We start from the raw sequence: 15,978 nt of genomic DNA on the forward strand, positions 1-15,978 counted from the left end.
CTGGGATTATGACCTGAGCCAAGGGCATATGCTTAACCGACCGAGCCACCCAGACATCTCTAATTTTATTTTCTTGTAAAGATTTATTTATTCTAGAGACAATGCATGGGTGCATGGTGGGGGACAGGGGCGACGGGGGAGGGAGAGGGAAATTTAGGGGACTCTGCTCCACGAAGCCCCATGAGGGGCTGGATCTCAGAATCCTGGGATCATGACCTGAGCCACAACCAAGAATCTACCACTTCAGCAACTGCACCCCCTGGGGGCGCCCCTCTTTAGTCTAATTTTAAAGGTGACACTGAGCCACAGGGAAGCTAAGTAACTTGGCAAACTCACGCAACTAGTGAGGGAGCTTGGATTTGGATCCAGGCGGCTGGACCCCTGGGTCTTCACTGGAGACCTGCTGGGCTCTATTGCTTCTCGTTATAAAATAGTGAGACACTGATACTCCGAGGCCACAGCCACAGAATCACCTGGACGCTGGTTAGAAAGGCTAACTCTAGGAATCACTCCAGGCCTGTAGAATCAAATGCACTTTTCAACAAGGTCGCCAGGTGATTCTCACGTACACTTAAGTTTGCAAAGCTCGGATCCAAGGCCCATACTCCTAGAATTAATCTATTTTAGGAAACAAAACAAAACAAAAACCCAACAACTCAGTATTCTACCCCAACTAAATTGCCCCCGATCTTTCCTACAGGTTTTGAAACGTGTCGAAAAAGCATTCAAGTATATACGCTGCTTTCTTTTGTTCTTGTTCCTCGTGGTCCGGTTGTAACCTGGGCAGGCAGGGATTCCTTTTTTTCTAGACCAATCATTCTTAAAATGGGGTTCCCGGACCAGCGAAGGCCACGAGCCCCACCTGAGAATAGTTAGGTATGTAAATTCTCGGGTCCTCAGCAGGACCCCTTGGGGGTGGAGCCCAGCAATCTCTTTAAAAAGCCTTCTGGGCGGTTCCACGCCCTTGGAAGTTTGAGACCCGCTGCCTTAGTTCTCCTGGTATCACATGCTCTTTGAACGCAGTGAGTTCTGCTTCACCTCAGAGCCTTCCTCGAAAGGTACGGTTCCTCAGTTTTGTAAATGCGACAGTTCGTAAATGTGTAGAAAGATCTGTGATGAGGTGAACTTGCGCTGCGTGGGTAAGGAGCCTGGCGTCCTGCAGAAGGCGGGCGCGTGAAGCCATCTTCTCTGAAGGGCGCCTTCTTTGGAAAGGGGAGGTTCTGGTGCCTGCCCCCTTGTCATCTTGGCCAACTTTTTCTCCGTCCCTTCGGACGTTTCATTGTGTTGCGTTGTTGCTTGTACCGCTCCGCGCTGAAAGGCCTGCCTGGGCTGGGCTGTCGAGTGTGTCTTCCCCGCGTTCTGGCTGAAGCTGCCCTTGGACGAGCTCCTCACTTCCCCTCCCCGCCGCAGCCCATTCCTGGCGGCCCCGAGGCGTGTCTGCGATGATGCCTGGTAGAGTAAATGCACGCTAGCTTGCAGGATGGCGTCTTTCGAGGCTGCTTTCTCTCCCCCAGCGCCTGACGTGGAGGGGCGTAGCTTTCTTTCAAACCGCCCAGCGAGGCCTTTCCCTTCCTGCCTTGTCCGTGCAGCCCGCGTGCACCCCACCCTGGGCTGATTCACAGCCTCCGCTAATGTGTGCGCTGGTGCTCTTAAACGGAAGCATTGGTTGGTTGTCTCAAAAGTTGGAAAAGTAAAACAGAACAACTGCTCTCTTCTGGGAAGGATGAAATGTTATCATCTTGGGACATTTCTAGAAAAAGTAGAATTGTTTGGGTTTTTTTATTTTAAAGCTGTGCTGCTATATTTTATATCTGGCACAAGTCTGGAGGCCCTAGCAGCTTTTCTGGTTACTGGAGCAGCCTGACCGAGCTGTGCGTGGACCCCAGAGCTTGGGATAAATGATGGGGGATGAGGGGTGTTTGCCTCTCTCCGACTGGCAGCCTACCCTTCTCCCCTGTGCTGTGTTCCAACATCTACCTGAGAACAAGATTCATGATTACAGGACCGAGCTTGCTTTCCCAATGAAATGAAGAGCCATTTCCCAAGCCAAGATCTGACTATAGTTTGATTAGCTTCAATTAGACGGCGGATAATTAAGCTTTAAAAATGGTCATAGTTTTTGGAATAAAAAGCATTCTTTTTTGTGTCTCCTTTCCCCTCTCATTATTGAAAGGAAAAGTGTGTTACGGATGGAAGACGACGGACAGGAGGGCAATTAGTGTAAAGACCATGACTAATTAAAATAAATGCTCTTCGCATTTCTTAGAATCCAGGTTGCTCACTGGGATGATGGCTCCTTTTTCCTCCTTAAGCCAAAAAAATTATAATTTGATCATTTGCACATAAACACACTGGGGGCAATCAATCCCAAGTTCTCCTGAGAAGTAGCTCTTTGATTTCTTCTTGGTGTTTTTCCTCATGCCCTGGAAAGAGCAGACTGTGACAGTAGTGGAGGGGTAAGCAGTATACAAGAGGTGAGGGGAAGGACAGTGGGGCCTTCGGGGGGTACAAACTTTGGTCTTCGGTTGCCACAGTTGTCCTTTGCGTGTGTCTCTCCCCACTTCTAGGACATGTTTTTATTCCTCTTTGTCACTATTTCCTGATTGGAAAAGTAAGGAGAGGTGGGGGAGGTCATTGCTAGCGATCTGGAGTATCCGGAGGCAGTGAGTCCGTGAAGTCAGAAGGGGGAGAGTTTTTTGATACTGGATTTTTGGCTAAGGTCTGCCGTCATGGCTAGGTTCTATGAAATTCTAAAATCTACAGCCATCTAGGGTGATGGACTTGTTCATGAACTGAGTGGGAAGGAGTAGAGCTATCTTGCATCGTGTTTCATGTTTTATGACCTTGGGGCACCTGGGTGGCTCAGTGGGTTGGGGCTTCTGTCTTCAGCTCGGGTCGTGATCTCAGGGTCCTCGGATCGAGCCCCGTGTTGGGCTCTCTGCTCGGCAGGGAGCCTGCTTCCTCCTCTCTCTGCCTGCCTCTCTGCCTACTTGCAATCTCTCTCTGTGTCAAGTAAATGAATAAATTCTTAAAAAAAAAAGATTTTATGACCTTGAGCTGAAGAAAGAGTGTCTATTCTGGGGATGGAGTTGAATGGAAGGAAGGAAGGGGGAGTTTTTTTTTAAAATGTGAGGGTGCATGTACAAGTAGGCAAGCAGGGGGAGGGGTAAGGAGGACAGAAAATCTCAAGCAGACTCCCCTCTATGTGCACAGCCTGACGCGGGGCTCCATCCCAGGACCGAGATCCCGATCTGCACCAAAATCAAGACTCAGATGCTATACCAACTGAGCCACCCAGGGGCCTCCTATTTTGAAAGTTATAGAGTCAGGTTTTGCTTCATTAAATCAGGGCTTTGACCAGACTTTGCTTTCTTCAATGGGACAAGTTCTCCTTCTCCAGAGCTCATTGTAAGCAGTCTTTGCTCAGGGAACTGTTTTCTCCCCCAGGGCTAGATGAGATGCACCTGCTAGAGGCTCCCCACACATCGGGTGAGCCTGGCCCTCACCACACCATAGCGGGGTTTCTTGGTTTACTGTCTTCCACTTAACTACCATAAGCTCCTAGAAGACAGGAAATGTATCTGTATTGTTTGCCATGATATTGACAGTGGGGCTAAATATTTACTGGTGGGACAAATAACTTTTATATTCAAGCCTCACGTAGGACTTTGATATTCTTTCTCTTTATGTATTGGTGCTTCTAAATAATTCTCAGTGCCTTGAACTCCTTCACCACTCAAAAGTAACTTTCAAGAATTAGATCCAGTCACCTAGAAATGTATCAGATATTCAGCAGTTTATATAGAAATAATTTATATAAATGCAGTGCATTTCAAACTGTTTGAAAAATGCAAATCTTAAATGAGTACCACATCGATCTGAATATTTTTGGTCATGGTGGTTGGACTTATGTGCTGGGTGGACTGAGAATGCCCTTGAAGGATCTTGGGAAGATAATTTCTGGAGCTGTGGGCACCTGCCTGGATAATGTTTATAAAGCCACTCCATCTTTTGGTACCTTGGTTTTGTTTTGCTTTTTGTTTTCACTGGTAAAATGAAACTAACTTATTTAAGTATTGTTTCAAAAATTAGAACCACTTATATGGTATATGGACGTTCTCTGATAAACCATACCATTCTTTTCAAAAGGCTTAAAGGTTTTCATCTCCTGTCTGCATCATGCATATGTGCATTTATCTGGTGTTCATGACAGAATTAGCCATTGGTAAGGAGTTGAGGATTCCTTCTGGGGCTCCAGACAGGGACCAGACACAAAGGTAACTTGATGCATCACAGACTCTGCAGAGAGGAAAGGAGGATGAGGCATGCATAGGGCAGGGTGGTGCTGGGGCACCGGGATGGCGATACCCAGCATGGTGGTTCCCCAAGGAAGAGTGGACGCTGGCTGGCACAGCGGGCCCACAGAAGCGTCAGCTGTGGTCAGGCTCAGGAGTTGAGAAGTGACTCTACTGCGTATGTTCACACCAGTCTTCACCTCCTTTTTGGTGAATATACATCCTTATATGGTGTGTGAGCAAGTAATAGGTTACGCTTCTGCTGCCATTATTGGCTGAAGGAGTTGGCGAGTTTCTGTTGACCGGGAGCAGCTTGTTGGGAGGCCGGACTGCCCTTTGAATATCCTTCCAGTTGGTGCCACTGTGTGAAGACGATGCTTCTCACAAGAAAGAGGAGAACGTTGAGTGTGTTGAGAGCAGAGGACCTATCTTCAAAAACCCAGATTTATCTGAAGAAACCAATCATCCTATTGTAAGATGCAGGTGACCCTGCTTCTTTTAGCTCAACAGAGAAGAACTATGGCTTTCCAGGTTGTGTAATAGCACAGTCAGCCTCTGTGTTCAGCTCTGTTGAACCTCATTTTGCTAATTGTTGTTGTTGATTCATTTTCTTTGCCACATGAAGCGACTTCTAGATGAGCAACATCCCAAGAAAGAAAATGGCATTCTCCTAATATGCCAAAGTAGACAGTTTTGCAAATGTAAAACAGCTGAGCTCCCTTGACATTTCTTGATGTCATCCACTTCATCTGGAGCGGAGGAGACTGAGAGCTCCCTTTCCTGAGGATGTTTTCCAAAATTCTGTCAGACTTACAGAGTTACCTGTAATTGACTAAAGAGTAGATGGGCAAAAAGGGACCTTCTATTTCAAAGCCTACCAGTGCCTAGCAAAGAGATGTGAAGTAGTAGTGCCTCTGTTTTTTTGTTTTTTCTTTTCAGAGTGGGAGAAGGCAAAGAAGGGCAGAGAGAGAGAGAGAGAATCTTAAGGAGACCCAATGGAGTCCAGTGCAGGGCTTGATCCCACAACCCTGAGATCATGACCTGAGCCGAAACCAAGAATCAGATGCTTAACTGACTCAGCCACCCAAGCACCCTATCTATGTGGTGGTGGTGTCGATGTTTTAAACCAGCTATGTCATATTCAGTCTTAATGGGATCTAGACGGAAGTGTTGGTTTTCATATTTATGTGAGGACTTGAAAGCAGTCATAAATTATGGCTGTTGAGTCTAGCCTTCAGGTGGTAATGAACTCAGGTGATGGATATGTATACGAGGAAAATGGGAAGCTTTTGAAATCCCTCAGCTTGAGCTCTGTAGGGTTGGTACAGTAGGGGACTAACAGACCTAGACTCTCCAGGCTTCATTTTCTCCCCCCTCGAGAAGTAAGATTAATTAAAAATACATGAAATATATGGCTTCTAGCATATAGACCCATCGTTTGCCAAAGAGAAACAGTAGGATTTAAGAATGGACTGGAAATAAGGAAGCCCCTTTGGGAGACTTACTTTCTGAGTTGAAGACCCATAGTTCAACTTGTAAGGAAGAGTTACTTGTGTAACTTCTCAAAGACGTTTGCTTGCATTCCAGCAAATACGTAAGCTCGCATTTTCAACATCTTGGCATAGTGTTTGGGGATGCAGCCCGCCCAACTGATGAGAGGACTTACAGATGTAATCCCCATTTCCTTAATGTGATTGCAGGCTTAAAATCTGTTGTTAGGCACAGATGTGCAGTGACATTTATCAGGCATGTGCTGATATTTTTGAATTAGGCACACTGTTCAAAATGTGCCAACCTGTAGGAAATTGTGTCACCGTAGGAGCTGTCAGCAAAACCAGCTCAGGAATTTTCCAGAGAGGGAAGATTATGCTTGAGGCCCAATATATGCCCTGTTTGAACCTTGGATCCTCTATATAGGGAAGAGCCCATTGAAAAATGCACCTTGTTAAGCTGCAGTAGTACCTAGCCTCTGTTTCCTTTTCTAAAGGGTTACAAGCCATCCATTCCATAATATTCAATTCTATAATTTTTCTGGCCTCTGACTTCCATTAAATCACAGAAGGCTTTTTTTTTTTTATAATAGAATTAAGAAATGTCCAGAAATGAAGAGTCTGGAGACATTTGTCCCTTAAAGTGTCAGGCAGGAATCTGTAGGAGTCACTCATTCAGCCAACACTGATGGGCTTCTGACCATGTGTCAGGACCTGGGAGTACCCTGCACTGGGGCTAGAAAGAGGAACAAGACCTACGCTCAGCTTTCCAAGTGCTCTGTGCTGCTGTAAGCCGGCCTTTTTGTCTTTGTCGCCATATTAACCCACTCTCCGTCTTCCCTTAATTTCTCTCTCAATCTGGACGTCTGCCTAAACCTCTGTGCGATCCAGCAGGTGACATTTCCTTTTATTACTTGAAGGCAGTGAGCCAACTTCGTGGCTGCTCCAAACCTGGATTCTTTGAACTGCCTCAATTCATTGTCCGGACCCTATGGGGTGGTGGTCGTTTGTCCCGTTTCCTGTGTTTTTATAAGATGGTGACCTCGCGGAAGGCCAGCCATGAGTAGAGGACAACTTAGGTGTCCCATAATACACTGCGCATCTATGCAGAATTAGGATTCCCATCGGAAAGCAGTGTCACGATGCACCTGTTATTGTGTTTCCCAGAATAGTCTGATGAGAGCCGGACTTGAGTCAGGCCCCACACCTCCTCTGTGGGTAAAGATACTCACACAGGCCAGGCCCCAGGTGGCTGGTTTTCACTCTGTAGCCTGCTCTTTCATGCTTTTTTTTTTTTTTCTTTTTCTTTTCTTTTCTTTCTTTCTTTTTTTTTTTGCACATTTCTGAGTCTTGAAGTTTGTGCATAAAGAAGCATTGACTGGGACGCCGTTTCCTTCATTAAAGTCAACAAATGGTATCACCATTTTTCTAGATATCTGCCTATCACTCAACTACCATCTTTATGTACAATAGCCCATATTGGGGGGGGCTGTCATCTCAAGATAATTATGGTCATGCACTTCATGCACGTCCAGGCCTCCCTGATCTCCAGAGGGATCTATTTGCTGCTATGAAATCCTCTGTTTTGGTTGCCCCTTTAAGGTGATCCAGTTCACCTTTTTTTTTTTTTTTTTTTTTTTTTTCTTGTGAGCAGAGGGAGAAGCAGGCAGAGGGAGAAGTGGGCTGCTTCTTCAGTTAAACTTGATCCTAGGACCTGAGTTCATGACCTGAGCCAAAGACAGATGCTTAACCGACTGAGCCATCCAGGTGTCCCTCTAATTCACCCTGATTCAGGAATCTTTTCTCCTCCATTCTAGCAAGTCTACCAGAACAGATATTCTTTTATTCTTTGAAGGACATTTGGGTTGTTTGAACCTTTAGACTACCGTGAATAATGCTGGTATGAACATTAGTGTACAAGTAACTATTCATGTCCCTGTTTTCCGTTACTTTAGGTATATAGCCAGACACAGGATTGTTGGACCCTATGCTAAGTCTGTTTAATTTTTTTAAAGAACTGCTTTACTATTTTCCATGGTGTCTCCACCATTGCCCATTCCCACCAGCAATGCATAAGAGTTCTAATTTGTTCATATCTTTGCCAACGCTTACTATTTTTGTAAGAATAGCCATCCTAATGGGTGTGAAGTGGTATCTCATTGTGGTTTTGATTTGCATTTCTCTAATGTTTAGTGGTGCTCTCCATCTCTCCTTGTCCTTATTGGCAAGTACAGGGACTGTGGATTGGCCTCTGAAGGTAGGAGGGGAGGCAGTTTTTCAAGAGTGAACCTTTACGTCAGAGTCTGATGCCATCTCTGGGTAGGGAGTGTCAGAATTGAGTTGAATTGTAAAACACCAAACTGGTGTCCTGAGAGTTGCTTGTTGGTGTGGGGAATCCCCTGCCCGCCCCCCTACCTTGACCCATTAGAATTAATACCAGAACTTACGTACCTCACATAGGCCCTGTCTCGAAGTAACATCAAGATGGGGATTAAGCCTATAACTTTTTAGTTTGGGGGAGAACTATTCCATCCACAGCACCAGGTGAAGAACCCTAGCTTAGGAGATGGTCTTCTGCAGAGCTTTGAATCAGCCCTACTCAGCTCTTCCCCACCAGGAGTAGGGGAGTCTGGGAGGTCTTAGCTGCGTACTCCAAGCCCCAGATACTTCCCCCTGCTGGTACTCACTTTTTTTTTTTTTTTTTAAAGATTTTATTTATTTGTCAGAGAGAGAGAGAGAGACAGCGACAGCGTGGGCGAGCACAGGCAGAGGCAGAGGGAGAAGCAGGCTTCCCGCCAAGCTAGGAGCCCGATGTGGGACTCGATCCCAGGACACAGGGATCATGACCTGAGCCAAAGGCAGCTGCTTAACCAACTGAGCCACCCAGGCGTCCCTGGTACTCACTTTTGATGTGCTGTTCGAGTACAGGAGACCAGGAGATGGTGAGCGTTTGCTGTAAAGGGCCAGATACTATCTGTCAAAATGACTCCATTCAGCCAGAGACAATATGGAAACAAATGGGCACGGCTGTGTTCCAATCAGATGTTTTATGGGTACTGAAATTTGTTTCCTGTAATTCTCATGTGTCATGAAATATTTTTCTTTTTAAGAATTTCAGCCATTTAAGAATGCAAAACCCATTCATAGCTAGCATACTGTATAAAAACTGACCATGGGCCCGGTCTGGCATGGACCACAGTCTGGTGGCCTCTGTTCTGGATGACAAGTTGCTTAAAGGCAGGAGCTGTATGTTGGTTTTCTATCCCTTATATATTGCACCAGTGTTGGCTAGATATAAATAAATATATATAAAATAAGTATGGGCTGAATAAATATTTGAGATTGTAAGTGTTGTATACCCACATATGCTTTCTCAGTATTCATCCAAAATTTGAACTGAACAGTGGGTGGATTCCCCACTGGAATTTAAGCCAAGCCCAGACTGGTGACTGTGTCTAGCAGTTTTGTGGCTCTCCCCCATAGTAATCTTTGTGTCCAGCAAATTCAAGGCTATTTGAAGGTGTTCTTGATGGACTCCTACACTTGGAGATCTCAGAGGAATGGGAACTGGCCTGAGTTCCATGTGGCCTTAAACTGAAGAAATGATCACTGTTTCAGCAGAGTATTTTAGATACATACTTGAACAGAAAGGAAACTCCATTCACAACACTTTCTCTGCTTAATGCCCTTGAGACTTACATGTTCAACAACTGTAATCATGGTGAAAATCACAGGAACTTTATTTTTCAAGTGCTTATTCCCTACAGAGATGAATACACCACTTAAAATCAGAGGTACATGGAAAGATTTTTTTAAATTTTTTTTTTCAAATGGTCTGTAAGGTATGGAAGTGAGACTTAACACTCGAGCCTTCTCTGAAGAAGAAAGACGTTAATCACAACTCGAATATAACCACCTTCTTGGTAACAAGGCAAGGTGATTATTTGTCATGCTTGCCCACCTGTGAAATGCTAACTTGACTAATAGGTTTATCGGCTGAATACAGAAAAGGTTTTGGCATCTCGCCCAAGGTCATGGACAAATTTGCAATCTCGTCAAGCCATGTTCATTATCATGCAAAATACCTGAAACCTTTTTTACAGGTAGAGACATTCCAGTAGCCCATGTAAATGGGAATCAGAAGATAAAATGGAATTACTGGATTCTGTGAAGTTACTTTTAGACCTTCTCTTGCAATACATGGATTCAGAGGCCTGATTAAAATATCTAAACCGAATTAATGTAACCTGAGAGGCCACCTAGGCTTGCTTTTTTCCTTAGGTGAACTTTATGTACATAAGTTGCATTAATTAGGCAGATAGACCGAATACTTATCAAGTGAAAAGCTAATTTCTTGAGTGGGGAGAAGTTACAAGAAATGAGACATGGACTTTTCTCTGGGGGTAATGTACAGACTTACTTGAGGAAACAGGATCCAGACATAGCAGAGAGGATGAACCGTAGTGAGAACGTGCTCTAGACGGGGACACAGGCAGGGCAGAAAGCTGGCTCATCAGGAGGGACCTGGGACACAGCCTGGCCTCCAGGTATGAATTAGGACTCAGACTGTTGCAGATAACTTGGTCACAAGCTATACAAGCATACACACACACACACACACACAACTGACCCTCCTCACTTAACTCCTGAGTACCGTGACCTGTCTTGGTACCTAATCCTCCTTGTTGGAAACTGTGATCGCTGCACATGGGCAGAACCGTTTTCTCCGTTTGGGTCCTATTCCCACTCTGCCTCCCTGTTTTTACATAAAGTGTCATTTGGCTGCAGGGCTCTGTTTTCTGCTTGACTTGGGTGCTTCCGAACCCAATTTCTGCCCCTCCTCGATTAGTCTCCATCAGCTATCCCTGTGATGCTATCACTCAGTGTATACGAGCCTGTGATAGAAATTTTTATATAGTGCCACCGGAAGGATGCCGGTGAAGTCTGTCCACAGGACAGAGCCCTCTCAGGCAGGCATCCCTGACTTCCGTAGACCGTCTACTTCTAGTCAGTCCTTGAATGTGCAGTTCAGGATGCATATCCTTAATAGTACAACTGTTTGCATCACCACTATTTTTAAAATAAGGTTAGTGTATCCTAATTCATCCTTTGGAGGAAGTCTTTGTATAGTGGAAATACCCAGGAACCGTTAGGAATGATGAAGACAGAATTGTTTTTTGTTTTTTTTTTCTTACAAGCATTCAAACGTTTTTGATGTATCTATGGTATTTTTTTCAATTCTGCTTTTTTTCTTTATTTGATTTTAAGATCTATAGTAACCTTCTGTTGGTTATCACACAAATCCCTGCTTCCTCTGCCTGGCTTCCAGGCCCCCCTTGCCCCACAGTAACCTCTCAATTTATGGAGCAACCCCAGGGTACCTGGGCGGCTTGGTGGGTAAAGTGTTGCCTTCAGCTCAGGTCATGATCTCAGGGTCCTGGGTTCGAGTCCCTCATTGGGCTCTCTGCTCAGCAGGGAGCCTGCTTCTCCCTCTGCCTGCTGCTCCCCCCTGCTTGTGCTTTCTCTCTCTGTCAAATAAACAAATTAAAAAAAAAAAAGATAAAGACCATCTCTGCCTTTTCAGGCCATGGTATCCCTGTCTGGACTCCCCGGCCCAGGCCCCTTCCCAGTCCTGGTCTTGTGCTCTCCCCACCCCGATTTCCCCTCCTCCACCTCTCCCCCAGCTCAGCTCCTGTCACTTCTGAAAGACACTCCTTCTGGTAAATCTTTTCCTAAATTGGCAATCCTTCGAGGTCATGTCATCCAGTCTCGGGGTTTGTCTCAAGTGAACAGGTATTCTGGAAAGGCGCCTGGGTTGAGCTGAGGAGCTAGAATGTAGCTGGAGAGCACCTGTGCCATGAGCTTTACTTTTGATGATGGTTCATTTTTAAAGGCTGCTTGGCCCAGAGCCATGCATACACCAGCCTTTGTGGCTTTGTTCATTTTCTCATTAACTGAGCACCTTTAATTCTCCAGTAAAGAGCAGGCTAAGGGACAAGTCACGTTCTAGTTTCTTAGCGTCACACAGTTCTGCGAGGAAATTTTAGGTAAAACTCAAAGATAGGGCTTTACTCTAGAATATGGTATTTCCTTTTTTATCTTTCCCTCCATTGCTCCGTGTTACTCAGTGTCCCTCCCCTTGTGTCACACCTGCAGCCTAATACTCTGCCCCCCTCGCCTACACCCAGATCTCCATCCATTACGTTCAGGGGGCTTAGTGAGAAAATTGTCCTCTTCAATTTTTCCACATTTGGCTCACTAAACTATAAACTGTCTCTACTCCCTTGTCTGGCTCCAACCCCTCCATCGTCCTTACCTACCCCATCCCCCACGGGTATGTGCTGTGAATTGGCTTGCTTCATTTGTGTGTTAAAGTATTTCTTATTGTGAAATTTTGCAAACATATATAAACAGAGAGCATAGTACATTAAGCGTTTTGTATGCCCACCACACAGATTGGGGTGTGGAGACTTTTAGTGTATTCTTCTAAAACCTAAGCTTACTTATCTCATGATATCAACCTGTTACCCTATAGCGTCTTTTTCCAAAACTTGTCTCTTAGTAGATCAAATGGTTGTAATAGATCAAACGATGAACTTCATGGTATTCTATTTCAACATGGTATTCTATGTCGCTTAAGATCTCCTATTATTGTTAAAGACCATGTACATATGAGAATAGAAATTAAAATTCAACAAACCTATCTACTAGAAATTCACAGGACAACTTTGGGCACAGGTTAAATTTGCAAAAATAGGTTTCATGTAGAAAGCACTGTGCATTTATTTCTACTTTATTAAATTCACCCCATTAGCCTGAAGACTGAGTTTTCACCTCTACTTTTTACAGTGAAAACGTGATCATTTGAGTCATGAACACCATTCTGGGTAATTCCCAGGGAGTGTTATTAATTGTGAATCTTTCTCTCCACATGATTTTTGCTCAGGTAGTCTTGAAATCACAAAAATTTTTCAGCGTGTACTTGGGCATTCCCATCCCCTAAGGACAGAAGACCACCAAGAATCTTCCTATTAGGTAATAACACTAAAAGGAAAATTATGAACTACATTTTACCTTGTAAGAATACGTGGGTCCTTAATGAAATAGGACAGCGTGATGGTATCAGCTGTAAATGAAGGTTCAGGCTCCCCAGGACTCTCCTGGGTCCCTTCTCTCTTCTGCGTGATGTGGTTCATGGTTGAAGTTGTCTAATTTTTTTCCCTGTTATTTTCTTTTTCTCTCCTCCAGCTCTTGTAAATGTGAAACTCTGGGCCATTGATCGACAATGTTTTCAAACGATCATGATGAGGACAGGACTCATCAAGCATACCGAGTATATGGAATTTTTAAAAAGGTAAGATGCTTGATTTTCTTCTACCTAGGTTGCTAATTGTCTCTCCAACCCTCTTCTCAGACATGCAGCCCAGGGAAGGCTTTTGCCTTCTTTTCAAGCTGAAGATTGCAGGTTGGTGGAAGCAATGGGCTTCTTTGTTTCTGGTACTAGTTTCCATGACATGGTCAGATTAAGTCAGATCTTGAGAGTTTCACCAAACATTCTGAGGGAGGAGTGAGGCTCAGAGGAACAAAAGAGAATTTGCTTGAACAAAAAAGGGGATTGGAGTCCATCCCTAACTATTTATCAGTTAATATGTCTGTGGACCCTCTTCTGATTAAATCCTCTCTTGTGTAAAATTCCGTGTTAAAGGTCAGATGACGAAGATGGAAAAGTTCCAAGGTGAAGCTCATTATCCTTTAATCCCGAGTTTAATTTCCCAAATTAAATGTGTTTTATGTTTTAGTCCTGAAATATCAAAAGCTTTTCTTGATACAGGGTATTATAATTCAGTATAGCATGGAAATTGGAATGAGAAAACAGCTTTTCATTTCTGAGGAATACGCTGATATTCACTGAAATGTCTGTCTTTGCCTCTAAGCTTCATTTAAAGAAAACACATGATATCATTAAAAGGAATATTGACAACTTTTTTTCCCAATAAAGTAGCGTGTTTTCTTTTTTGAAAACTGAACCATCTTTAAATAGTGATAGATTGTTTGCTAAAGAGATGGTGTAGTGTCGCTTAAGATCTCCTTTTTCAGAGCTAGAATATTAAACCAGCTTTCTCATTTAATATGTTCTTGGTGAAGAAATGGTTTTAGTGGAGCTAAAAAAAAAATTAAAATCCCATTTCATTTCAGTGATACATCATGATAGGTGTCAGTTACATTTTCTTAGGCAGTTTTAATAGTGTGTACTTGAGTATTTTATGTAATTTATTTCCTGATTGATTCTTCATACATTTTTCATTTTCACATAATTCCTTATATTCCTGCTAAAGGGACAATAAAATTCTAAGTTGATATCAAGTAATAATATATTAAAATATAACTATCAATAGAGGGTTGGGATTTTTCTGGAACATGATTGGGTGAAACCCTTAGAATTAGAAATGTAGATTTCAGTTTGGAGTTGAGTACAGCTTGCAAGGAAATTATTCAGGTGCTGTGTGTGCATGGGTGTGCATATGCGTGAGTACGTCAATACAGAGGTGTGAATATATTGGTATGTGTGCGGGGCAATAGAAAGAGAACAGAGAGACCAAGATAGACTGAAGAAATAAAAACTTGAAAAATGTAAAATCCAAGTGCAAGTTACTGTTTTCTGATGCAGCCCTAATAGAGAAAGATCCCAAGTGGTGGTTGTAAAATCTTCACCTGGGGGGTGGAGCCTGTTCTGTCTCATGGACCAAAGCACTGGGCACTCGGAATGTAGGTTTCCACTTCCGTAGTTTTGTTGTCTCAAAGAAATGGAGTAAGTGTCCGTGCTCTCTACCATGACCCACAAGAACTTTTTTAGAGGTGCTCAAGTTCAGGCGATAAAGTCTCACTGTGTTGGTATTGGTGTTACTCTTCTGAACGTGCATATACTTTGATTTTTGTGCTTTCAGAGCTGTGTCCCTTGTTTATCTGCTCTGACAGTTCAAACCTTCAGCAATAAAGGTTGGTTCTCCAGAGTGTGGAAACGCATCTGGTTGGCCAGTTAGAGCAGATGACATCTAGCTGGTTGGATGAGAGGTAGGCATGGGCTGGTACTTTCCCTGCAGCAACTCTGCAAAGCATAAGGTCCCTGTCATTTGTGAAGACAGCACTGGGCTGGGAGCCCAAAAAGGGGACGCAGGGACCAGTGTTGGCCTTGGGCTGGCTTTCATCTTCCTAAGTGATGACTGTGGCTACCTGGTTCTCTCTAACCTTCCGGTGGCTCACTGCTGCTCTTGAATTATGCCCAGCCTCGTTAGCTGGATATTCAAGGCACTCCCACAGCCTCCACTCCTGCCCTTCCAGCCTGGGGTCTTCTCGCAGTGGGCAAACCCAACAGTTGCATCTGCCCAGGTCCCTCAGTCCCTGTGCTTTCAGACAGCTCACTACCTCTGTGCCCTGTTCTTTGTTCTTCCCATTAGTGTTCAAGTTGTACTATTTTTTAAGATTCAACCAAAAGCTGCCTCTTCCGCAGATTAACTAACCTCATCCAACCAAGAAGTAATGTTTCCCTTGTTTGAGCTTCATCTCTACCATGTGTCTCAATCACCCTGTTTTATTATAATCAAATTACTAAACTCCTACTTCTAGGCTATAAACTTCTCCTAAGCATCTTAGTATTCTTCTTCAGTGCAAAACTTTATTTTGTAGATAGGTAATTTATAGGACTATAAGGATGGGACCAGTACACATTTTTCAGAGCCCAAAGACAAAGGGAGTTGAGGACTTCTTAAAAAAGAAAATAGAAGTTAAAAATGTCCAAGACTGTGACAGCATAGTATTAAACCAAGCATAGGCATCTTCTAAGCTTGGGCCCTGTACTGTTGCACAGGTTGTACATTCCTGAAGCTAAATGAGTAAATAATACTCCTCTCTCTTTCACATTCCCAGGTTAACTATACTTGCTACCATTTACTTTGCAGGGCAGTTACAAGTTGTGTATAACACCCAAAAGGAAATATGGATACATAAAAAACTTAGATGACCAAACTTAATTAAAATTTCCTATCATAACTTAATAGTTTTTTTTTTTATTTCCTTACTTTTTTAAAGATTTTACTTGTTTGAGAGAAGAGTACAAGTAGGGAAGAGGGAGAGGAGAAGCAGACTCCCCAGTGAGCAGGGAGCCTGATGTGGGGCTCGATCCCAGGACTCTGGGA

The 15,978-nt window shown here is 43.8% G+C and overlaps 1 protein-coding gene across 2 annotated transcripts in view; it reads left to right on the top strand.

Annotated features, from left to right (window-relative positions):
* Positions 1 to 15,978, top strand: part of LOC111145213 (protein kinase, cGMP-dependent, type I) — a 1,255,864-nt gene that overhangs the window by 772,545 nt on the left and 467,341 nt on the right. For both annotated transcript variants that reach the window (XM_022499949.1, XM_022499948.1), the window contains exon 4: positions 13,034 to 13,139. In XM_022499949.1, the coding sequence (XP_022355657.1) occupies positions 13,034 to 13,139 (106 nt within the window). The remainder of the gene's footprint in view (positions 1 to 13,033; positions 13,140 to 15,978) is intronic.

This window comes from Enhydra lutris, unplaced genomic scaffold, assembly GCF_002288905.1.
Source record: "Enhydra lutris kenyoni isolate GAN:26980312 unplaced genomic scaffold, ASM228890v2 scaffoldscaffold12, whole genome shotgun sequence".
Lineage (NCBI taxonomy): Eukaryota > Metazoa > Chordata > Mammalia > Carnivora > Mustelidae > Enhydra > Enhydra lutris.